General features: G+C 39.3%; 3 protein-coding genes across 5 annotated transcripts; 2 read left to right on the top strand and 1 right to left on the bottom strand.

Moving 5' to 3' along the window:
* Nucleotides 1-1,950: 1,950 nt before the first annotated feature.
* Nucleotides 1,951-8,197, bottom strand: gde1 (glycerophosphodiester phosphodiesterase 1). 2 transcript variants are annotated; one of them, XR_014535255.1, is made up of 7 exons: nt 7,687-8,193; nt 6,477-6,652; nt 6,104-6,209; nt 4,867-4,959; nt 4,544-4,755; nt 3,854-4,144; nt 3,241-3,793 (listed from the first exon to the last, which is right to left on the bottom strand). XR_014535255.1 is itself a non-coding variant. In XM_083551207.1 (6 exons), exons 1-6 carry the CDS (start codon nt 7,948-7,950, stop codon nt 3,997-3,999), a joined length of 999 nt encoding a protein of 332 aa, XP_083407333.1. In that variant the 5' UTR covers nt 7,951-8,197; the 3' UTR covers nt 1,951-3,996. The 2 variants fall into 2 exon arrangements, 1 of the variants encoding a protein (XP_083407333.1); XM_083551207.1 differs by having other exon boundaries at nt 1,951-4,144; nt 7,687-8,197.
* Nucleotides 8,198-8,357: 160 nt separating this feature from the next.
* Nucleotides 8,358-11,300, top strand: tmem186 (transmembrane protein 186). The gene is made up of 2 exons (XM_083551208.1): nt 8,358-8,492; nt 10,581-11,300. Exons 1-2 carry the CDS (start codon nt 8,490-8,492, stop codon nt 11,223-11,225), a joined length of 648 nt encoding a protein of 215 aa, XP_083407334.1. The 5' UTR covers nt 8,358-8,489; the 3' UTR covers nt 11,226-11,300.
* A 1,013-nt stretch (nt 11,301-12,313) lies between these two features.
* On the top strand, nt 12,314-21,443 carry LOC310731691 (B-cell receptor CD22-like). 2 transcript variants are annotated; one of them, XM_083551471.1, is made up of 12 exons: nt 12,314-12,378; nt 15,074-15,192; nt 17,703-18,038; nt 18,139-18,363; nt 18,662-19,003; nt 19,077-19,301; nt 19,402-19,671; nt 20,127-20,217; nt 20,348-20,384; nt 20,496-20,573; nt 20,693-20,771; nt 21,257-21,443. In XM_083551471.1, the coding sequence occupies exons 1-11, from the start codon at nt 12,338-12,340 to the stop codon at nt 20,732-20,734; spliced, it is 1,806 nt and encodes a 601-aa protein (XP_083407597.1). In that variant the 5' UTR covers nt 12,314-12,337; the 3' UTR covers nt 20,735-20,771; nt 21,257-21,443. The 2 variants fall into 2 exon arrangements, with proteins under 2 accessions (XP_083407597.1, XP_083407598.1); XM_083551472.1 differs by lacking the exons at nt 12,314-12,378; nt 15,074-15,192 and adding an exon at nt 16,961-17,183.
* The last annotated feature ends 2,623 nt before the right edge of the window (nt 21,444-24,066 follow it).

Genomic DNA, 24,066 nt, shown 5'->3' with positions numbered 1-24,066 from the left:
CGAACTTCCGGTGACACTTTTCTACCTGTTTCCTCTGAAATCTAGTTGCATTACTTGGTTATTATTTAAAGATAAATAATAATCCCCCCCCCCCACACACACACACACACACACTTTAATATGATCACCTGTAGTTTCTGAAATTCCCAAACCATTCAATTATAAAGCATGTTCTGGAAATCAAAGTATTAAAAACATCACGCTTTTCCTTTAGTGTTTGATTTTAACATGAAATGAATCACAACCTTTTTTTCTGTAAAACTGTTTGTATTGGGAGCACCTGATCGATAGCTGCATAAAGGAGCGAGTGTTCCTAATAAAGTGGATGCTCCATGCTGTCCCATTAAAGTTAGTGAGCCTCGGACTTGGATTGTAAATTTGCTTGAAATTCTCAGCTATGAACGAACTCTCTGTGGCTTCCAGAGATCTAACGCTCTGGAAGAAAGTCAAAAATAGAAGGCCATCAAGATTGAGATCAGCTGTGAAACATAGACGCAGACACACACACATGTTTAGAGGTAAGATTTAGGTTTTGAAATCAATCGCTAGCATATTGTCAATGTTTTATATTATGACATGGCTGAAATATGTGTATTTGTGTAAGAGTTGTTCTGCACCAGCTGGCTGATGAGACACTATTCTAATCTACTCGTGTACTTCAGCTTTACTGGTTGAATCTCTTAATTTATTCCCAGGTGACCAGTAAAACGACAGTGAAGTTCCTCAAAGAAGTTCAAAACCTTTTGCTCAACTCAGTGAGAAGTAATATTGTAACGGCATGTTATAATATTTACAATCTGCAATGTTCTTTATTTCAGGAAATGGCGAGGCATGACAAGGCCTCTAATACAGATACACGATGGGCTCTGTGATTGTGTCAATCGTGAAGTCGGTGTTGACTCACAAGCGCCTCCAGCTGGTTCCCCGTGCAGCCACAAAGTGGCTCCATTGTGTCTCCAAGCCCTCAAATAGCAAGTTTGTCTTTAAGGGTCACATGTCCACTACATTGAGTTGTAATCTTCAGGAATTCTGGGGTGGCACGTGTATGTCGAGCTTGGGGATATTGAGGAAAGGGGGTATGATTATGTGGATATGCTGCCTGTACTCTGAGATGCTTTATCAGGTTGTCCCTCTGATCCAAATGATTTTTGAGACAGATTTCTCAGTCTCAGGTGCTCCTTTGTTTCTGAAATTTCCCTGACTATTCTTCCTTTTCAGATCTTTAAAGTCTTTTCTCAATCCATCTTCTAAGGTTGTACAGTTCGACCTCAGCTGTAATGATCCCTTCTTCAGTGATGGCATTGGTGAAGGATTCAGATTGTTGTCTGATGTTTCATCTTTGGGGGTCTGCATGCAGAGGTCTGTTGTCTCCCTCTACACCATTTCTTTAGTAAATGAAATGTTTGTTCAGATGTACTGAAGGCGGCTTAATTTCCATGTGCCATCATAGTTCCATTTGGATAGAAAGTTAACTGTAACTGTTCGTACGCTGCTGCCTGTTGTACAAAATTGTTAATATTAAGGTTTTGGGCTCTTGCTGGTTTTGATAGCTATAAATCCATGTATGGCTCATGAATACAATTCTGTTAATAGACTGATGTGCTAAGCGTAACATTACGCACATACATTCTGTACTGAACACAGGGTTTCCTGTCAGTGTCCTTGAATTGACTCCAGATGTAAATGCCTTAAACTCTACTCGGTTTCACTAATTTGCCAATATTAGTTTTGGTTAAACTTTGTTTCCTGAGGAGATTTTCTTTTGCGTTGTGTCGCATTGCAGTACGGGGGGTTGGAGGAAAACACGCTGGACTCTTGTGTCACGTGTCGATCTCTTGTTGATTACACAAGCTATTTCAAACCCCAGGATGAGCTCTTCAGCCAATTCATTGATCATTTACACTACTGACTAAACATATCAGTTTAGACGGTCAGTAATACATCAACAAATTCTTTTCAAAGTGTTCATTTATTCTTCTGCATTCACACCAAATACACTATACAGTCAAAAGAATATGCACCCCTGACCATTGCACCTATAGAAATGCGTCTGTATGCTGTAAGAAATCCAGTCTCTCTGTTTACCCTGGAACTAAAACCTCTATCCGGTCCAAATAATTAATTCAGAGTCTGTGCTGCAACCAAATGGGGATTTCACATTAATTTAGTATGAGTCTGTTCATACTGTTCTCGTGTTTGAGATATGTTCACAAAGCTATTGCAAAGAACTCTTCTCCGTTATCATCAGTAAATACAGGTGCGGTTTCAGAGTCTCCGAAGCGGCAGACAGACAATGGTGTATTGGATAATAGCATATTGTGAGAGTGTTGCGTTTTCTGTTGAAAGTTCAGTCTGACGGTTGGAACGAGGATTGATTTATTTGACCTAAAATTGCCCAACCGTTGTAATCAAGACCACAGATACCCATGGCCTGCAAAAGGGCAGACTTCCAGATACTGTACTCTTGGGTGTGTGTGTGTGTGTGTGTGTGTGTGTGTGTGTGTGTGTGTGGGGTGGGGGGGGGGGGGGGGGGGGGGGCTAAACAAATTTTAAATTTCTTTAGCGCTTAATTTCACTATAGGCTGCATCACGTCTAATGAATCTACTACAAAATAAATAGCATTCATTTCTTTTCCTGGCATCTCCTATGGCATTTGAACGAAAAACAATGTAATATTATAAACTGTGTTGAAAGTTTAGGCAATAATTAACTACGGTAAGAAATCGGAACCTAAATCTCAAAGTTCCCTTTCTGTTGGTAAATGCGTGTTTCATTCTCTGTATATTTTTCTATGCCAAAAACTCATTGATATGGACGTGCTTACCTGAGTTGAGATATAGTACAATGAAACTTGGCTAACGTAATGTCAGGAACTATATAATATGAGGACAATTTCAACTATTGCGAGTGAAGATCGCGGGTCTACTCGCACGCCGTCGTTCAGAAAAGATGAGAGCTTACTCTGATGCTTTTGTTCAGTGCATGAAACTAATTCTGGCGCTGTTTTAAAAAAAAAAAAAGAATAAATGAAAGGTTCGACTGAGGTTTTAAGTTTGTGTGTGTGTGTGTGTGTGTGTGTGTGTGTGAGTGTGTGTGAGTGTGTGTGTGAGAGAGAGAGAGAGAGAGAGAGAGAGAGAGAGAGAGAGAGAGAGAGAGAGAGAGAGAGAGAGAGAGCACCTTTTTGCCTAAACCACAAAGTGTGTTTAATGTGATTTTTGGCCTTGTGTAACACACGAAAAATAATTAACAAATAATCGATGGAATTCCACCGTACACTACAGTAATTTGCCAACAATTACAACTGCCAATTCCTTGTTCATTTTTCTGCTTATAAAGTATTAATTATTATGCATTCAGGCTGGTGTATCTGCCATATTAAAGAGCTGTTGCTATAGCAACAGTGACCTATCAGGACATGCGTATGGACCTGCCATTTGTGCACTGTGGTATAAGAGCTTTTACTGTGTTTGCTCTGAAGCGCCTCAAAGGCCTGGAATTAGGATCGCTCTCTGGGTTCAGTAGTTTCTCAGTGAACTTCACTTCCACACTTTACTCCCTGAAAAAAGTGTAGCAGAAATAATGCTTTCTGTGGTTTTTTTTCTGTAGAGACTCCACCAAAAGTGAGCTGATGCACGCCGGTGCTGCCTGGTGGCATACACAAGCCTAGATTTTGCCCGAGGTTATGATAGCACCTTTTTCGGGTCTACCGTGACGATATAACCCAACATTTATGATTTATGTTTAACTTATAGCACACGAGGTTTTTTTCACTGCTTATTAAAGGAAATGTAACTTTTTTTTTTTTTTATTATTAACCAAATACTGTCTGACTTGTGTATCGAAACACAGCACACTACTCACTTCATTTATTGTTTTATATGGTGTTACTAAAAACGAATCATTTATGGCCGAATGCTGCATGCTTTGGAAATGAAATGTTTTAAAAGATGTGTGGAGAAAGAGAGAGAGTAAAAGAGTGTAGGTGTGTGTTTGTGTCAGTAGTGCGGCTCACAGTCCTCTGTCAGACTGTCTGTGATGTAGTTGATGTTCAGTTGTTGCTGGTAGAAGTTCTTCTCCACAGCTGTGTTCACGGTCCAGGCCACAACCTCCACGCCACGATCGGCCCAGTACTGCACCGTGTCCCTAAGACACACGCAAACACACACGCGATTACTACATAGTGAAATACACTCACCAATAGTGTGTTTCCTTGGGGCCCTTGAGCAAGGCCCTAAATACTCAACTGGGAAATGAATGAGTGCGGGCAAACGGCAGAGGTGCCAATACTTTAAAATCACTTAAATTGAAGAGAAATTCTGAATTCAAATGAGTCAAAGTTACAATTTTAACCAGAATACCAATTAGAGTTTCCCATGTAGGGGTTATAACAGATTATATCACACCCTACGTAGGGAGCCAAAACAAGGAAGCCATCCAAAATTGTTCCTGACTTGTGGATGTTGGTTGTGTTAAAAAGTAGCAATTAAATACAAATAAATCCAAAATATCCAAATCAAAGTAGACGATGCGGAGTAGACTCACATGGAGATGTAGTTTTTCTGCAGTAGGAATGCCGACACACCGCACAGTTTCCACAGCAGGTGATGATGCGCCCAGTCCAATACGACATCCAACGCCTGCATCCAGTGCTGTTTCCATGCCGACGAGAACCGCGGCGACCCGTCGCCTAAATGACTCAGGCTCCACGGACGATGAGTCAGCGCAGTCACGACGTCTGGATCGGCCTGCCTCATCTGGAGGAAGACAATTTCTCTTATCGTTAGAATATGGCGAGTTGCTGTGTGGTGTTGCTTATCCAGAGAACCGATGAAGATCAATTTGCCATTGTGTGGTAGAGGTGTTACCCTGTAGATGACTTTGGGCTCGAAGGAGCACACCACGCTGGAGTTGTAGAGCGCCGGGTTTTTCTCATAGAGATGCTTCAGAGCCGTTGCAGCCTGCAGAGAGCGAGAATGAACTCAAACCCTCGGGTCGAGTACTGCTTTTATTTCATCTACACAAAGAACGTGCACAACATACACGCAAGTTTGTGGAGACCCGACCTTAAGATTGGGGTGTGTCTGAACATCCAATTCCACATTTAGTCCTCGTTTATTATTATAAAACCCTCCACTCAGGTCAGAGGTCTATACAGCAGGCCACTCAAGATCTTCCACTACAGCTCATGAAAACCTACACAGGGTCATTGTCATGCTGGAACAGGTTTGGGTGTTCTAGTTTAAGTGAAAAGGGCAATGTCATGCCACCGCACACTAAGACATCCTATACATTTGTGTGCCTCCATCAGCAAATGCAGAAAAAACACATATAGCTGGAAATGTCAGGTGTCCTAATACTTTTGTCCATATAGTGTACATATTTTAGCCTTCAATCAACAGCCACAATTTCAGCAATAGCAAACAGTGGCTTTTAATCTAGGAATAAAAAAGATATTGTAAATGTGTGTATTAAGAGCTCATATGGCCACCTAGTGGACAGAAGTAAAAAATGATGTTGAACCTGAATTTTTCAGCAACGCTACATACATAAAAATGCATCTAAAATACATGCAAATCAGATGTTTTTAAAACCAAAGCTCTTTCTGAGACTCTTCTTTCATTTGGCCATTTAGCATTAACAAAGCTATGAGCAATCCCTATTTTGGACAGAATCACAGGAGCTTCCATCTAATTATCTGATTCCTATTTCTGAAGTGACACCATTTCTTCATCTTTCGCAGGTTTATTAATGTAATGATTGAAACTATTAGCGCTGTATCTGAAATTCACAATATTGCAAATCAATACATTTCAATTATTTCCTCATTCAAGGCTGTTTAGATCATCTCAGATCCTGCGTGTTTTATATATATATATATATATATGTGTTTCCACAAAGAGTTGAAATTAATTGGAGGGAAGCACTGAGGTAGTGTTTTTACACATGAAGGCTACAGATGCAGCAAAAAGACGCCAAATTACACATAACTAAAAAGATCCTGAATAAATTCTCTGGACAGTTTGAACGATTGTGTAGGCAGGTCTTGATGTAGTAACAGCAAGTAACGAAAACACACACTGTTCATCTCGGAGATGACCCTACCTCATCTGGGTGACCTTTGACATCGAAATAGATAATCAGCTGGTGTCTGATGCATTCCTCCACTGCCTCCTGCAGAGTCGGAACCTTCTCGCCACGGAAACGGTCCCTGCGGGAAGAACGGATAAACGTTGAATTTATGGAGGTTAGTCAACGTTCTCACGCATTCCCAAAAGAATGATGATTCCCTGCTTATTATCTACATACAAACGCCACCAAGCTCCTGGAAAACGAGCCTTTCGCAGGCTATAAACACATCTTTCAGTGCATCTTAAGGCTGGGATTAAACAGGGATTGTCAACACAGTGATGACAGTAAAACAAACAAAAAAACTACTGAATGTCATGATCTGAAAACTCTTCTGTAGGTCTCCTACCCGAGTCTGTGTTTGGCGGCGGCGTCCAATTTGCTGACCTCAGAGAAACGCAGCTTGCTCAGTGGTCCCGATCCGTTGGTGGTTCGGTCCACGGTATCGTCGTGCATCAGGATGGGAACGCCGTCGGCGGTGAACTCCAAATCCAGCTCCACTCCAGTCGCTCCATTCGCGCTGGCCTAGGAGAAGACGTCAGGAAAAGAACACAACACTTCCTTATGGTGCTTCGGTGTTTAAACTCTCCAGTGTTTGAGGAAATACAGGCTCAGGCTTAGTGAGATAGAGGGTCTTACAATCATTACCTACAGAGTTGGTGTGTTTGTATTGTAATGGGTGTGGTTTAAATTATTGCCATTTCTTGACTTAGGAACGCAACAGAGCCAAAAGTATGCAATCACATCCTCATTGCCTCCTCCTTCGCTTACAAATTTCGTCGGCATTCTACAGCATCCCATAGGGGTTGAGGGTGAGATTCTGGGAGTTCTAAGGAAAGTGTTGGCTGAAAAGAAAGTCATGAGTTCAAATTCCAGCATCACCATGCTTCAACTGCTGGACCCCTGAGCAAAAGGCCCTTAATAATAGTGTCTGCCAAATATATTAAATGTAAATGGTTTTATATCAAAAACATCCAAATGATAGGGGAACACCCAAGATCCAGGGAAGGGGAATTGTACTGAACACGAGTAAAAGTAATGAAGTACAAACACTTTGTTACTGTACTTAAGTAGATTTTTTCTGATATCGGTACTTTACCTCTACTTACTTTTTTCTTTCACTCAATACAATTTTACACAAATATCTATTTTCTACGTCGTACATTTTCAAACCAGACTGTTTACTTTATTTTTAATCTATTTTTTGACATGATCGATATTTTTCCTTTTCATCGCTCGCCGTTTTTACCCCACCAACCTATTTCTTGTCTTTGAGGGCTTTTTTTCAATCTGTGTGTGATGGACGATGGTCAATATTTTTTGAAAATGGGCGTGGTGTGAAAATATAGGTGCGTTCCTGATTTGCATATTCATACACCATAGGTGAGGTGTTCAATCGTTTCCACAAAGAGTAGGCGTGGCTGCAGGTATTCATTCCAACCAATTAACGGCCACACCTGATAGTTATGAATAAATGAAAGGATGCCCCAGGTGTTTAACGGGAACAGGAAAAGGAATTTCTGATGGATTAAAAGTAAATATAAATAAACCGAACCCACCGCTCGTATTGCTGCTATGGTGTTCTCAGGTGCGTCGTGAGCACCGGCACGGTGAGCCACCACAGACACGCCGCCGGGGGCGAGCCCGGAGGGCCGCAGCACTTGCCTGGCACGGCTCGCTGGGATTTGCGGGAAGCGGAAGACGATTAGGAAGAGATAGAGGACCGCGGTGAGGCCGATGGAGCACACGGCGCTCCTGGTGCCGAGCAACACGAGCACGAACAGGGCCGAGAAGCAGGTCAGACCGTCCCCTAACTGCAGCATCTTCTACCACACAAGCACACTGAGGGACAAACGTGTCGCGCGCAGATAAGATAAATAAATACAATTTCAAATAAAAACAGTTCAGTAACTGGAGCGTGTTCTCATTTACACCCGGACAGAGGTCTCACTTCATGTTAGTTTACTGTCCAGGGTCGAATACAAAGCGCAAATGAAGAAGACATTTTTTTTCCTCCACCGGCTGTCAAACTCCATCCGGCCTGGCAGCGCACTGCGCATGCGCGAAACAACACTACGGCTGCTCGGCCTTTGTAGTGCACAATTACATATACTGTGAAATAAAATTACAATCCCAATAAGGATTAATCATTTATGATATTCATAATCATTATCACTCATTTATTTAATATTGGACGATCTGAATGATTATATATAGATATGTACATATATTTTTTTCATTTTTAAACGTTAGATTAACCTTAAAGTCCTAAACAGACACAAGTCTTTTATTTTGATTTTTTTTTTCACGATCTCTTATTTTGAAAGCCGAAGTCACGTGTAGAGACTGCAGTGTTGGGGAAATGGTGAGTGAAAGGTCTGAGTTTGTCTTGGATAAAAGGCTACGAATCAATCTGAAGGTGAAACATTAGTGATGATGAACCCTTTAGCTGTAAAAGACGTGTTAAATCAGATTTGCACCTCAGAGGTTCACCATCATTGTGACCCCGTGCTTACAGAAATCATGAATATACAGAAACGCAGAATCACAGACTGAATGAATGGAGATACTGAAGCAAGAGAAACGAGGACATGAAAAAAGCTTAACGTGATTTAATGCGATAAGACTGTAACTCAGTAAACACATTCAGAATCATTAATACTTGTATTATGTAATGGCAATGTTTTCCCCCCAAGTCCCCTTTAATCTCCCACCCTGGTGCTAACCAACATTACCAATGCAACAGTTACAACAATTATGTAATCTAAAGAAATAAGTTCTTCTTGACTCGCCTCAACATGCTTTCACAGGTTTGAGTTTTAACCACATCTCACACTGCTTCAGAAAGCTGTTGCCTTTCTTGCACTTGAAGTCAAAGTGGTCACTTAGATGTGGTCAGTGTTCTTTTTGTTTTTTTTCCCCTCATAAAAATTCAACCGCTTTTCGCTTTCAGATACACAAATAATCTGATCTTTATGCTATTATGTCATTATCATTCATCGTAACACTTATTGTGTATCCAATCATTGTGTATGTGAGAGACAATAAATAACTAAATTTCTACAGTCGATTAAATTAACTGAAATGATGCATATTGTGTATACAGTAAAGAAATTGACACTATTGTATGGTCTGAGTGATAAAGATGATAAAACAGCAGCTCCAGAAAGAAACGAAGACATTGTATCTCCAATTCAATTAAAACCAACGACTCAAAAGATTCATTATTACAACAATCTAATTGTTATTACCACAACATTTATTCATAAACCATACAGAATGCTGTTCCAATGCTTTCCAAACCTTTATAGATCATTGTGTTGTGATTTTTCAGCCTTTTAAAGTTTAAGGTTGTTCTATTACTGTTGCTCGATTGCATGGAAAATCTTCCAGAGGACAAAAGTCTGGTAACAACTGAGAGAATTTATTTTGTACGTTCATTGAAACAACAACATATGGACTGGCTAAAGAATCATAACACAAAACAGGGAACATAAATCACTTTTTTTATTATTATTATTATTATTGATTTGGTGATTAGCTGATTTTCCTCATCTTTTTCTGTCCCCTTTCTGAAGTTTTTCTTGTCCCATTTGACATCCTGATTTTCTCTGTGCTATTGCATTTTACATCTACAGTAGTTTCTGGGGCACAAGTTTCGCTTTGTTTCTCTTTCTTTTTTCCGTTTTTTTTCTCTCAGTAACGGATCTGATTTTAAGATAAAGCGAAGTACAATACTTTAAACAAAACATACAATTACTGATTTTAAAATTAGAAGTACACAAAAAACTACTCCATTAAAGTAAATGTAATTCATTAATTTCCACCTCTGGCAATAAGACTTTGAATTAGACCCAACCTCAACCACACTGTCTGTGCCTAGTACATGCTTTATTATTAATGTGTTTACTGAGTTTGGTCTTTTAAAAATGCCGTCTCGTCGCATTAAAGCTCGTTAAGCGTTTTTTTAGTATGTCTTTAGCAAGTCTCCTTTCACTGCAGCCACAGCTTCCTGGATACATCATCTGTAGCGGAAGCATGGATATTAATCTCATGAAATGTCAGTTTATCGTGGATTTTCTCAGCATTGCAATTTCCACAGGGTTTTAAAATAAAGGGAAATTGTATGTTTTTGTATACGTTTCATGAAAAAGCTTGACAACTCTTTAGAACTATTTTGGCAGACCTCTCCTCGTGATGTCCGTCTTTTCTTGAGAGGTCCGTTTTATAAATGTCCATGTAAATATATCTGCAATCAAATCGGCTATTAAATCCGCAAATAGTTTTGAGCCTGTGCAGTTTGCAGCTGATCCGGTTTGCGAGGATCAGTGGTATGAAATAAAGAGATTGAACTATTGAGAATAATGTAACAGCCCACCACTGATCTACACCCACCCCATGTTGATTCTGAATCCTCACATTGTAATAGTTTCCTTTTTTCTCTTTCTTCCAGCTGAGATCACTGCGTGCGATCCGTGTGAGTTTATCGTTACTGACACCCAGACTCCAATGTTGCCGCCCGTGCCAGACACGGACAAACCAGCAGCTGTTGAGGGCCAGTTGTCTGTCCGTTCGTTCCCCACAGCGTCAAGCAGCCGTTCCATGCTCTGACCTCGCGTCGAGGAAGTACACCTTAATCTATGCGTTCCCTGCCATCCGAGTCCTTCGTGCGCTCTCCAGGCTCAAACTGGCTCAAACCGGCATCACCGGCGTCCTTCTGCCGGCAGTCTATTGTTTCTACCTTCAGGGCCACGCGTCGTTCGGTCTTCTGAGCTACACCACGGGCATTGCTGCGTTCGCCGGCGTCATGCTGTACGCCATCAGCCACTATGTCCGGCGAGTGGTGGGAATGATGTACCTGGATCACACAAACACCACTCTAAAGGTGGCCCATCTGTCTTTCTGGGGCTACCGAAGGGACATGCATCTGCCTGTGTCAGATGTAATGACTCTGGGAGACACGGGAGACTCGCCAGGCGAAGTTATATTACGGTTGAAGCGCTACAGCTGCTCAGAAACACTCTATTTCTCCACCCGGGTGGGGCACGTGATCGATAAAGATGCGTTTGAAAAAGTGTTTGGGACTTTGTCTCGATAGACTCCTTCTGTGTTCTCATCTATGTCTGAAATGATCATGCATTCCGAATTTGAAATAAATGTTTTAATCACAGGCCGTCTAGTGTGTTTGAAGTTCTTCTGTGATTATCACCACTATGTTTAGTAGCTGAACTCCTGTCAAAGATTTGGAGACACCTAGTCCTTTATGGTTTTTGAGAGACACATGAATGTCCTGGTGCTACACTAAACAACATAGAGCTACAACGCAAAGCTACATAAAGTGCAACCTAGTGCAAACAGTGGAGACGAAAAACAGTACAGACAGACAACACAAGACAACACTCGTAACACAAGATGGTGCCGACCAGTAAACCTACTGTATACTCTGAATATACAGTACTGTGCAAAGAGAACTGTAAAAACTATAACTGGGACTTTGAATGCAATAGCAGAAGACCACAACACGTTTCACTTCTGTCAGCCAAAAACGGAAAGCTGAGGCTGCAGTGGGAACAAGTTCACCCACACTGGACAGTTGCTAGGCCTAATGTGAATATTCCAGGTTAGCGGAGGTGGTGTAATGTGGTGGGAAGTTTTTTTCTTGGCACACTTTTGCCCTTTCAATTCTAACCTTAACCCAAAAACTTTGCGTCCACATGTTCCTCTTCTAACGGCTACTTCGTGAATAGCTGTTTACAGGAAGCTGAAACCGGGTGGCGTCATAAAAACAATTCATTTATCTTCCAGGTCTTTGCTGGAAGTGTCCTAATGAAGATCATAATTGCTTACAAGTGCAGTAGGAGTGAAGGAAGAACAGAATTGAAAGAACTGATTAAAAGAGATTTCACAAAAAGTAAAACATGGATTTTTGCTTTCTTTTCGTTGCTATTCTAACAATATGGTTGCTATGGTGTTCCTAAGTGGATGCTGAGGTATTCCACTGTGCTGAAGGCATGTTGATTATTGGTTGTCATTATAATCCAGGTGGTTGTAGCGTCAAAGGCAAGAGCTATAGAAGCAAATTAATTACAGATAAAAAATAAATTAGGTCTCAGATCATTACCATATTGCTAAACTAATGAATGTATTATGTAATACATTTATGCCCTGCAAAATATTTATTGTCTGTGCAATTGTTTGTACAGGAGACGGATGAGCTCCAGCCTTATCTGGAGTTTACCTTACTGTTACAGGTAACACACGCTCATACAGTTTGGAGTCTTTTATTATATATGGGCCAAAGTGGAAATTGTTTAAGCTTTTAATGCAAGAATTAAAGAAATGTATCTCTGAGACCATTTTAGATTAATTAGCAACTTTGCCCAAGAGTGTCCTAACCTCTTTCTCTATGTAAAGCTGATTTGGGACAATGTCCACTGTTGAAATCACTATACAAATAAAGTTGAATTGAATTGTATGTGTAATTGTGTATATGGTAGACACTATTTGCAGATGTGAAGGTAATTTGATCAGATTTGCAGCGCTGGAGAAAGAAGCTGAGCTGCTTTATCACATGCACTCTGTCTAACAACTCCATATACATCTGGTACAAGAATGGACACCCGGTTGAAGGTGGCTACTCCTGTGAACTAAGAGGACATGAGATCTCTTGCTGTTTGTAGGAACCCAGTTTACACTGTTACAGTAACTCCAGCTGAGATATTTCTTTCCTCTGTCCATAATGAACATGAGGTGATATTCCTCCTAATCTCCTTCTCTCGGGTCTTTTATTGTAAGGGTCTCTCTAAAGTTTGCCTTCTCCGTGTATCTCGCAAGTCCGGCGTAGTCTGAATCTAAAGCTAAATCCTCGAAATGTTTCTTTTCACCATTTAGCTTTGTCCTTTTATACTGAACCGGAAGTCAGTAATTTAACTTTCAGAAAGAGAAGAGCTTCTTATTGTGATCAGACTTTTAATCAAACTTTTGCCACAGTACAACTAAACTCAGCAGCTGTGACAGTAGTACCAGCTATAAACTAAATCAGCTTTAATGCCCAAGTATGACGTTATCTTTTTTGATCTTTGAATGAAATCCGAAATAAATGAAAAATATAAAAAGTGCATTAGTGAAAGTGTTCTTACTCCTGATCCCCCCAAAATCGTACAAAGACGAAGCAGAAATTGGGATACTTAAAATTACACAGTATGCGCTGGTGCCATCTACAGCAGATTCTTGAAATCCAGCTAACAATCCTGTGCTTCAACAAAATGTTAACAAAATAATCTTGTATCATTCCAACAGCAATAGTAATAATTTTAGTTTTTGACTAAAACTGAAATCTACTAAACTTAATCAGGTTTATCTTAATGCGCTCATTTTTTTTATGTGAATACAGTATTTCTTTAGTGAGAAATATCGCAAGCAACTAAATTTAACCAAAGGGAGGTGGTAGCACAGCGGTTAAGGCATCGGACTCTTGATCAGAAGGTAATGAGTTCAAATACGAGCGCCACTGCTTGGTCCTAGAGCAAGGCCCTTAAACCCCACCTGCTCAGTTGTAAGTAAATGTAAATGAGACCACCACCAGAATTGTCATTGTCATTGTGGACCCTTACTGATCTCTCATACTGCATACTGGTTAAGGTCTGAGCTTTTTTTTTTTGTGTGTGTGTGTGTATGAAAGCCTTGCCATGTTTCTGTCCCCTTCATAGACTTGACTATTCTTGAAATTTGTCTTGCTATGGTTTCTGAACATTTTGGGCTTCTGTCTGTTACACTGTCCCTGTGTTTTTTGTAGTTGTTTTTAAGGTTAAAAATTACAGTGAATTATGTTCACTAAAACTGTATAACAAAAATTCATAGTCATTCATAGTTTTATTGATCTTTGGCCATGCCATGAAACTGCAGTAAAAAAAAACCTGTCTGGTTCTGCCCAAGGCTAAAAGCTGAAGATGTGACTGTCCGGCACTGAAAGCAGCTTCCACAGTTTACATCCTGTCTGAAAACATTACGCATTCATACATGTGCGTTTATTTACAAAAATTTTACATTTTAGGGCATGGTGTCCATACTATAATTTTTTTTCCCTAAACGTACTACTAACAGAACACACTATTACCAAAATTTTTATTCGAATAAATTTGGATTAAATCTGCTCAATTCTTAGTCTTTTGCTCTGGCTGACTAATATTAATCCTGACTGTGAAAGCTGTCTTTTCAGTGCCTGTTACTTAAATACCCTGCTCTTTCCTCATTTTGGTTTTCAGTTTTCAACTTCCTGTTACTCATTACTCCTATATTATTCCACCCTTATAAAACCTACGTTAGGAAAATCTCATGCTGACATATTCTATGTTGCAATACAGCTTCATCTCAATATTCAACTTGTACAGTAACCCTACCTGTAATATTCAACAAGAGGATCAGCAACAGCAGCATTATGCATTCAACGTTCACACTCCCAGTTAGAACCCTATATATTTTATATTTTTTTTTGTGAACTGAACATATGGCAATAATCACAGATATTTTTCTTACAACCTGTGTTGTGGAGTGTGCATGCATGATTGGGTGAAAGTATGCGGTGGGATGAAAGAGAGGCCATTTTTCCTTCCTGTTTTTTAGTTTTTCTTTATCAGCAGGTGAACCGGAATGAAACTCCTACACCATAAATATAATAAATGACATTTTACTCCATCTACTTTTGGCAACTTTTCAACAAAATATACCCAGATCACGCTCTCAGGTGGTACTGGGGTTTCTGTACACAAGAAGACAAAATAAAACCTTGCACACAAATTAATTAATAAATTCTGTATAGCTGGAAGTGTAAACTGTTTCAAACTGAGTTGTGTTTCTGGTTTTCTGTTGTTTTTTTTTTTTGTGTGTGTGTATTTCAATTTGTACTTTTTGGCTGTGTGTGTGTGTGTGTTTGTGTGTTTTCAAAAGTTCGGGATCAGCAAAATTTAGGTTTTCCTCTCGGAGTCTCTTTAAAGCAGCAGAAAATCAAGAAGTGACCCAAATGTTGAGCTTGGATTCAGGAGTGAGCACCATCTGCTGGCGACAAGGTGAAATACATCACTTACAGTGTGACAGTAATGTGAGTAAAGGACACGTGTCTCTCGTGCTAATAATACACACTTAAACATTCGCTAAAGTCAATCTGCATAGATTCAATAAATAAAATTGTAACGTATGTAATATTGGGTATCAGCATTCTGTAATAAGCCTGCCCTCTAGTGGTGACTCATGTAGTGATGTAGTAGTAGGTGTAGTTCTGAGTAAAGACTGTAATGTGAGCTAGCGCGACACAATCGTTATGCTGCGTATTATTCTTCTGTCGGCATACACAACAAAAATAATACACCTAGGCTGTTTTTTACTCGCAAATTTGGAAGTTACATGATCGGAAGTTGACCTTCTGAAATTCTGCATCACCACCTGCACTCTGTGTAACCAGCATGGACACCATGCTCTTCACCATATGACATTGACAAATGCCCTCAACACTGTACCCTGCACCCTAAACACTGTACCCTATGCTTTAAATACTATACCATATGCCGTGAACATTATACATTATAGCTTGCATCCTAAACACTATACCCTATACGGTACATTCCAAAAACAATCCCCTACCCTCTAAACATTATACCCTAAACACTACACTATATGCAATAAACACTACACATTACACCCTAAACACTATGTAGCCTACACTTGAAAGTGTGAAAGTGAACAAAGTTAAAACCCAACTAGACTACACATGTAAATGCATCACTGACCAACAGTATTTAAACAATCAATCAATTAAATAGTAAACGTACATTTCTTAAATAAAAACAATTACTGGTGATATGTAATGCCTTGCTGTCCAGTGTAAAGTCTACCTGAGATGTTCCAATATGCTGTATTTGCTTTTAAAGTTGATCCTTTTGGTGAAAAACAATGTTCTCTGTATGACACTATTTTCTGCAATGGATTGTTTAAATAAAGGACTAGTTATCATCAGCAATATCCATTAGCTACGTCCGATACAGACTAGTTCATATGTTTGCTATGAGGAACTGAAAAAATCGAAAATAAAACTACAAATGTAAAATTTCATGAGGTTCAACTCCAGGTCTCGTTGGGCTGACTGACTCATATTAATCCTGATTCTAAAAGTTTTCACTCTGGCCCCTGCTACTTCAATACCCTTTCCTTTCCTTATTTTTGCTTTCAGTTTTCAACACCCTTTTGATCATTTCCTATTTTTTTTAAACTATTCCACCCTTGCTGGAAATGAGCAAATTTATCATATTCGAGTGTTCTAGCACTATCCAGATGCAGTCACGTGACTGTTTTTCTTGTTTTGGGGTGTCAGATATTCTTCCAAAATTCAACTGGTTGTCCATCACCATCTCCATTTACTGCACTTTGGCATTTTATCATGGCGCTGTAATCGAAAGCATTCTAGACTAAACAGGACACGTTCAGCAATCGAATTAATTTAAATCGCAGGCCTTATTTTTTTACCTTTTCACATTTAGCAGTCTAAAAAACTAAAGGTTGACTATTCAGCAATCACAGCCCTTTGAAGGAACTGAGACTGACACACAGCCAAAACAGATTAAACTAAAAAGGACACAAAAACTAAACACAGGACACTGTATATCTTTACTATGAAATAAAGACAAATAGACACTTTTTATAGCATGAAATGAGGCCATTTAGAGTGAGAAATCGGCATTTTTAACACTTAAATATCTCTTATTAAGAAAAGGAAAAAAAAAAAAGAGGGAAGGATATTGTGGGGTAGCAACAATGCTGTGGCAACTTCCTCATCTCTAGTATTATAAAGAAGCTCATCAACTGCTTACAAGGCCAGTGAGAGTGAAGGAGTAAGACCCTGATTACCGCAATTACTGTTAATTAAAATAAAAATTTTTGAGGAGGAGATTTCTACATTCTACACATAGTGGATCTTTAAATATCATCTGTCTGAAGGCCGATGCCACCGTCTTTTACAGAATGTTGAGAAATATCACCATAGCAGCAATCCTCATGTTACTGACAGGTACAAGTTTTCAAAATTCCATCTTTTTTTTTTTTTTTTTATTGTCACTAATGCAAAAGTTCAGAAAAGCTCTCAACATGTTAATGTTTGGAAGGGTATTTTTCTTTTTGTATTTTTATGGTATGTATGCAAAAGGATATTGTACAGTAAAAGACCAGAGTTCTAGAAACAAAATCAAATCTGGGATCATCCTTTCAAATTTAGAGATATCGAGTCATTGTATATGTGAATTTGATAACGTGCCAATCAATTTGTACCTTTCTTTAATTTGTTAATTGATGAAGTTTGAAACATTCCAGACCTGTTTTTGTCGTAATGTTCATATATTACCCAGTGTATGCGGCTCAGAACAGGAGCATCATCATCGGTTGTTATAATTGTAGTTACAGTTTTACTGATCAGTGCGAAAGAAGAACCTGTTTAAGACTCCTTTACGTTTCTGCTTCTGGTGTGTGTGTGTGTGTGTGTGTGTGTGTGTGTGTGTGTGTGTGTGTGTGTGTGTGTGTGTGTGTTTTGCAGGAACTCAGGCTCATCACAGAGTAACTTTCTCCTCTCATAGTGCCTGTGCTGTTATTGAATCTACAGTAAAAATGTCCTGTAGATTTACAACACCTAATCCCTCCAGAGTCACAAAGAGAGAATGGTATCGTGTCCAGAACCATGAAAAAGAGCCACAGGTTCTTGATACGGATCCAAAATACTCAGGACGAGTGTCTGTAAGTACAGTGACGTCTAACTGCGAGCTGACTCTGAGCAACGTGAGTGTGATTGACTCTGGATTTTACAACTTCAGATTTAAAACACAGAGCAGCGACTGGATTTCAGGCTCATTTGGAGTTCATCTGACAGTCACAGGTAACACACAGACACACACAGTTCATTCTATATGTAGCATGTATTTCAGGTACGTATGTGTGTATGTAAAATTGTGCTGCATGAGGTGAAATGTGTGTAGACTTGCAGGTGAAAGTGGATCCTAAAACTATACGACAGAAAGAAGTGAAATTGGCCTGTAGCTCCACCTGCCCTCTCAGCGCATCTCGTTTCTGCTGGTACAGGAATGGTCAATTCAAGAAATGCACAAATGACTCCTCCATTATTCTTGACTCCACCCGTCCATCTAATGTGGGCAGCTACTCCTGTGGAGTGCATGAGATGTCATACCGCTCTCCTCCAGTGTGTAAGTGTCCGAGTCGGTCAGAGATTAAACACCACAGATTTTACTAAAATCTTTACTGTGATCTTGACTCGGTTTTGCCTTTTTTTTTTTTTTTGGTCAGTCAATACATTTTCAGCGTTCATATACTTCATAATTTCCATTAATGTGTATTCAGCTAGCTAATTAGCTCCCCACGTAAGCCACGAAAACATAGACCTGGGCAATACACTGGAACTTCCACTTGCCCAGTAAGTCACCTTTGTATTATGTATTCAATGTATTACTCAGCAGTCATAGTGTGTATCTCTGTGTGTTTCAGGTGTACTGGGAAAAGAGTGTTGGGGTGTGACTTACACTCTTAATCATGTTTGTACTCTGAAAGGCACATCGATTAATCTCTTCTGCTCTTATAAAAATTCTGCACGCCACACAGTGACTAAATCTGTGTGGTTCATTAAACAGCAGACTGATGGTGAGCCTGTGGATGTGAGGGAAGACGAGTCGTATCAGGGCCGAGTGCAGTACCTACAGAGCTCCCAGAATAACTGCGGTCTGAGAATCACTAATCTGAAAGAGACAGACACTCAAACATATAGACTGAGAATCTACAGTGAGGAGGCTCATTACACAGGCGAACCCGGGGTCTCTCTGTCTGTCACAGGTAACACTGTGGTGATCAAATATTAATTAACCCTAGATTTACATTGTACAATTTTCTGTTTTTTTTATTTCAGGTCTGCGGGTGACAGTGGGATCGACCACAATAGATGGAGAAACAGTAACACTGAGCTGTATGACCACTTGCGCTCTGTCTAACAACCGCACTTACATCTGGTACAAGAACGGACAGCGTGTGTCTGACTGTAAATCTGCCTCCTGCACTGTAGCCGCACTCAATAATGCAGTCAGTTACAGCTGTGCTCTTGAAGGCCACGATGGTCTCGAATCTCCTCCAGTGTGTGAGTGTGGATTTTACTCCCTTCAGTCATGGCGAATTTACATCAAATGCACATCCTTAACACACACCACTTGATTCGGGTGTCATTTTTCTTCATTCAGATTCCCCTAAAAACACCAGAGCAGTGGTTCTTTCCTCTGGAGAGACGGTAGAGGGGGATTTAGTGACTCTGAGCTGTAGCAGCGAGGCAAAACCTCCTGTTCACACCTACTCCTGGTTTAAGCAGAGAGCAACTGCAGACACACTGCTGACAACAGGCCAGAATTACAGCATCAGGAACGTCAGCTCTCAGCACAGCGGACTCTACTACTGCACCGCTCACAGCCAGATGGGACGGCACAACTCTACACCCGTACACCTGGATGTGTTGGGTAAAGTTCCTGCTTTTTTTTTTTTAAATAAACATTTAACAATTTTGAAATGCTGAAGTATTGAAGTCTTTTTTTAAATCATAGACATTGTTTTCCATATATGGAACAGAATAAAACTGATTATAAACCAGAACAGGTTAATTTTCTATACAACACCATTGTTTTTACAGTAACACTTTACACAAGGACTCGTATGGCGGAGACGCCACGTAATCGAATACTAATTTTAAATTAATGCAAAATGCAAGAAAATGAACATCAGCATTTACGGAAAGAGCCTCCATATTAGCAATCGTTCAATTTTACATGTTTACACTTCTGGTTTTACAGGCTGTGGTTTATTATTATTATTATTATTTATTTATTTTTTCTGCACAAGAGAGACTAAGGAGTGAATGGGCTGTTTATAGCTGTTGTAGTAGAAGTGATAACAGGAACTAACTTGTTTTACGTAGCCGTGGCGTGGAAGCTGCATGCTGTATGGGGAGCTGCTGCACTCATTACTGCTCTGCTTCTTTCGCTTCTTGCTGCTGCGCTGTGCATTAAGTGAGTGACTAAATTCTTTCTTTTTTCTTTCAATGAATCTGTATCATAAACTTAATCCAGTGTGAAGCATTAGCTGAATGAAGCAGGGACAAATTGAAGAGTTGTGTTTCTATGGCATTTGTGTGAATAGGAGGAAGAGAAGAGCAAAGAAAGTGACAGACATTCAGGTACTGAAAGAACTATTCACTTTGTGTTCATCTTCATCAATCGCTACAAAAAGTTCCTATAAAACCACTATTAAACAAATACTAAAGAGATTTTCTCTTCATTTCTCTCAGTGTGTTCCAACGTCTGAAGATGACACATACACAGCAATAAACCCAATAAATATGTCCCCGGATTATGACAGTCTACTGGTAATCGTGTGTGTGTGTGTGTGTGTGTGTGTGTGTGTGTGTGTGTGTGTGTGTGTGTGTTAGTTACCATGCACCTTTTTATATCATGTTTGCCATATTCTTATTTACACTTGTTCCAGATTGTCCAAGACTCTGCTAATAACTCCCCAATACGACAATGAAACCTGTGATCAGGCCTTGTGAGCAGGCACAGTGACGGTAAATTTATACGATGCTAATTTATACTATACTAATCAACTGGGAAGATTTTTTTTTTCCTGTTCTGCTGAAATAATAAACGCCCTTCCTTTTAGTAAATAGTAAGATTAAGTAAGATTAGCTACTGATATTTTATCAAAGACAGAAGGACAATTTATCAGGTTTGCACCTCAGTGAGATTTTTCCAGTTCCAGATGTTCCTACGTTTTGCTTAATAATAAGTTTTATAAATGAAATTTAATGTTAATGGGTTTTTGTTTGAGTAGCAGCTGTGATATTTCTAACAAAACCGCGCCACGTGTGTAACAGGAGACGTGTAGAGATTATCCGTTTAAAATACCAATACTTATTATACAGAACTGACACATTCAGATGGTGGAAACCTGTAACTATGTCCTCTGAGAGTAAATGTAAAGCCTGTAATTGTATGTTTGTGCACCATATGTTTGTTATAATGTAAAATGTGATCCGTGTGTCGTTTGCAGGACGCGGCTACTCGACTCGGTGAGGAGAAGAACTGGAGAATGGGAACTAAAAGTTGGGTTTGGTTTGTGACTTTAAATTAAGCATCATAACAAACACAGGACGGATGCTCTGAGTGAGTTTTAATATCAGAATTGAGGATTTGAGCTTAGCAGCTTTTTAGATCACAATAAACTAATTTCTGTCTTATTTGTCATTCATTTATATTACTTTTTAAAATTGTCTGTCAAACTGTCACACACACACACACACACACACACACACACACACACACACACACACACACACACACAGTCACACAGTACATATACTATCTATCTATCTATCTATCTATCTATCTATCTATCTATCTATCTATCTATCTATCTATCTATCTATCTATCTATCTATCTATCTATCTATCTATCTATCTATCTATCCTTTTAATATTAACATCTTGTTTTTTGAACTGTTGTATAAAATATTAAATGTTGTATAAAAAAAATCACATTTGTAATCATGCTGATTTTGAGAGATAAAAACAGCACTGTGTGATAATGATTAACTATATGAAATTATATAAATGTACATATTCTGCCCACATATCTTGAATTTTGTGATCATTGTAAATGCGTTTTAATAGACTGAATCATGCAGTGAAACAGAGGCACTCACGCGTGCACTGGTCTAACCTACTAGACTTCACGTAATTGGCGCGTGCACTCTGTCGGTGTGTTTTGTTTGGGTATTGCGATATACTCAATAATGTCAAAACGCACATCGTTAAAACCACAATTGCGATTATCATAGTCTACATACATCGTACACCCCTAGCAGCCTGGACAAACCCTTCACATTGTTATGTTGTTTATATAGTATTCTGTCTTGGTGTACTGAAGTGAAAAGCTGGCTAACGATGATTAAAAACTGATAATGATGACCTCCATGAAGGTTGACTTCTACTTTGCTTAAACTGTTACTGTCAAATTGTACTGTCCTGTGAACAATAAACCTCTGAGGACAGAATACTGAACATTGTTTGTATTTAGTCCTGTAACAACTGTTATCCTAAAACATGTGAGTGACATGAAGCTCTGCAGCTCTGAGAATGGATGATCTTGAACCTAAACCCAGAAAGTCTGGAATACTACTTATTTTAAACCACGGAAGCACCTTTTAATTGTTTGAACTTTTTAAAACCACAATCAATATTAAGAAGACGACTTTATATAAATGTAAAGAGTTGGACTAAACTATTAGTACCAGTAATTCGGTTGTTAATGTTTGATTTGGCCAGTGGAGGGCAGCAAAGCCTTCTCTGCTGGCCTAAACACTATCAGAAGCACTGACCTATATTTACAATATAAATTCTACTATTTGTTCTATTAAATTTTATTAATTTATTCCCAACAGTTTTTTTCTCTTCATTTCGTAGCATTTCTCTTGGCTGCACTGCTTCCAGTACGTGTATGTGGATGTTAAATTTTCTTTTCGATTAAGATTTCAGCCTCTATGTGCTGCCATGTCAATCTAATCTGCCCAGGGCCTTCAAAGTCAGTACTGCTGGCCTTTTTACCTTAGAGAATAGGTTTGTTCTTCACTTCCAGACCAGTGAATATGAGCGTTAACACTGGCTTACAGCCTTTGAGGAGCGGTACAAATTATGAGTCTGCATCTTTGGTGAGTAGGTTTTATTTTATTTAAATGTTTTATGTTTTTGTCATGTTATTAGACAAATGTTGATTCTAAACTGCTTCAGGTGATGTGGGAGCACAGTTGTGGTTGAAGTGTAGCGGTTTGGAGCTTGCTTTAGTAAAATGGTATTCCCCCTCCATATGTAAAATGCCTCTCTCTCTGTAATGCCACGCGTTGCTATATTGCGTTTATGTATACTATTGATGGTTTCTATAATTGCAAGGTGATAGTGGTGGTATTAAGAGGTGGATTGAGTCGGGTAAGTTCCCACTGAAGGCCCACGTACCAAATGCTCTCCTCTCTCTCTTCGGCATCCGTCCGTCTTCGAAAGACGATGGTGTAGCTTCCAGTTTGGGTGTCCTTTCTGCACCTTCGCGAGTGGCTGAATGCATTGTCTAATAAACGAAAACTCGGTGGGCATGTTCATAAAAAAACTCGGTGACAGTCATAAAAAACAAAGTGGTGCCTCGATGCCTACGGCATAAGAAAGAAGACATTAGGAACATGCCCACCGAGTTTCGTTTTAATACGCCTCTGGTAACGTTGTCTAACGGGTGCTCACCTTATGGCACAATGGACAGAGACACTGAGGTACAAGTAGTTATAAACGTTTTTTTTTTTTCTTCTTTGTTTAGCGAGTCTACCAAGTGGAAAAGCTATGAATTTTTTTTATTTGACCAAAGATTGAGCTCTTCCACCAAGTTTGGTAAAGTAATCTCATTCCGTTCATGAGTTATAGCCATTTTTGTCATAGTGAATCATCTACTTTGAACATTTTGCCGATCCTTTGAACAGTAAATAGAAAGTGCAATGTTTGTTTTTTGATGATTATTGATAAGCACTGTCCATTATTTCTAAACGGAGTTAGTTCCGATTAGGTGAAAAACCTAGGAGTTGTTTGCAAAAGTAGGTTTTCAAAATAGTTAAGAATGATGAATGAAGGATTTGATTGACATCAGTGGTTCTTGAGGCAGATATTCAGCGTTGTGCTCGTTACTAAAAAATAGTAACTAGTTACAGTTACTCGTTACTTCATTCAAAAAGTAACTCTGTTACTTTGTTGATTACTTTCACCAAAAAGTAATGCGTTACTGTTAAAAGTAACTTTTTAGTTACTTTTTTAAAGAACATTCTTTAA

The sequence above is a fragment of the Silurus aristotelis genome, assembly GCF_946808225.1.
Source record: "Silurus aristotelis genome assembly, chromosome: 9".
Lineage (NCBI taxonomy): Eukaryota > Metazoa > Chordata > Actinopteri > Siluriformes > Siluridae > Silurus > Silurus aristotelis.
The sequence above is the reverse complement of the archived record's forward strand: the minus strand, read 5'-3'. Positions and strand labels throughout refer to the sequence as shown.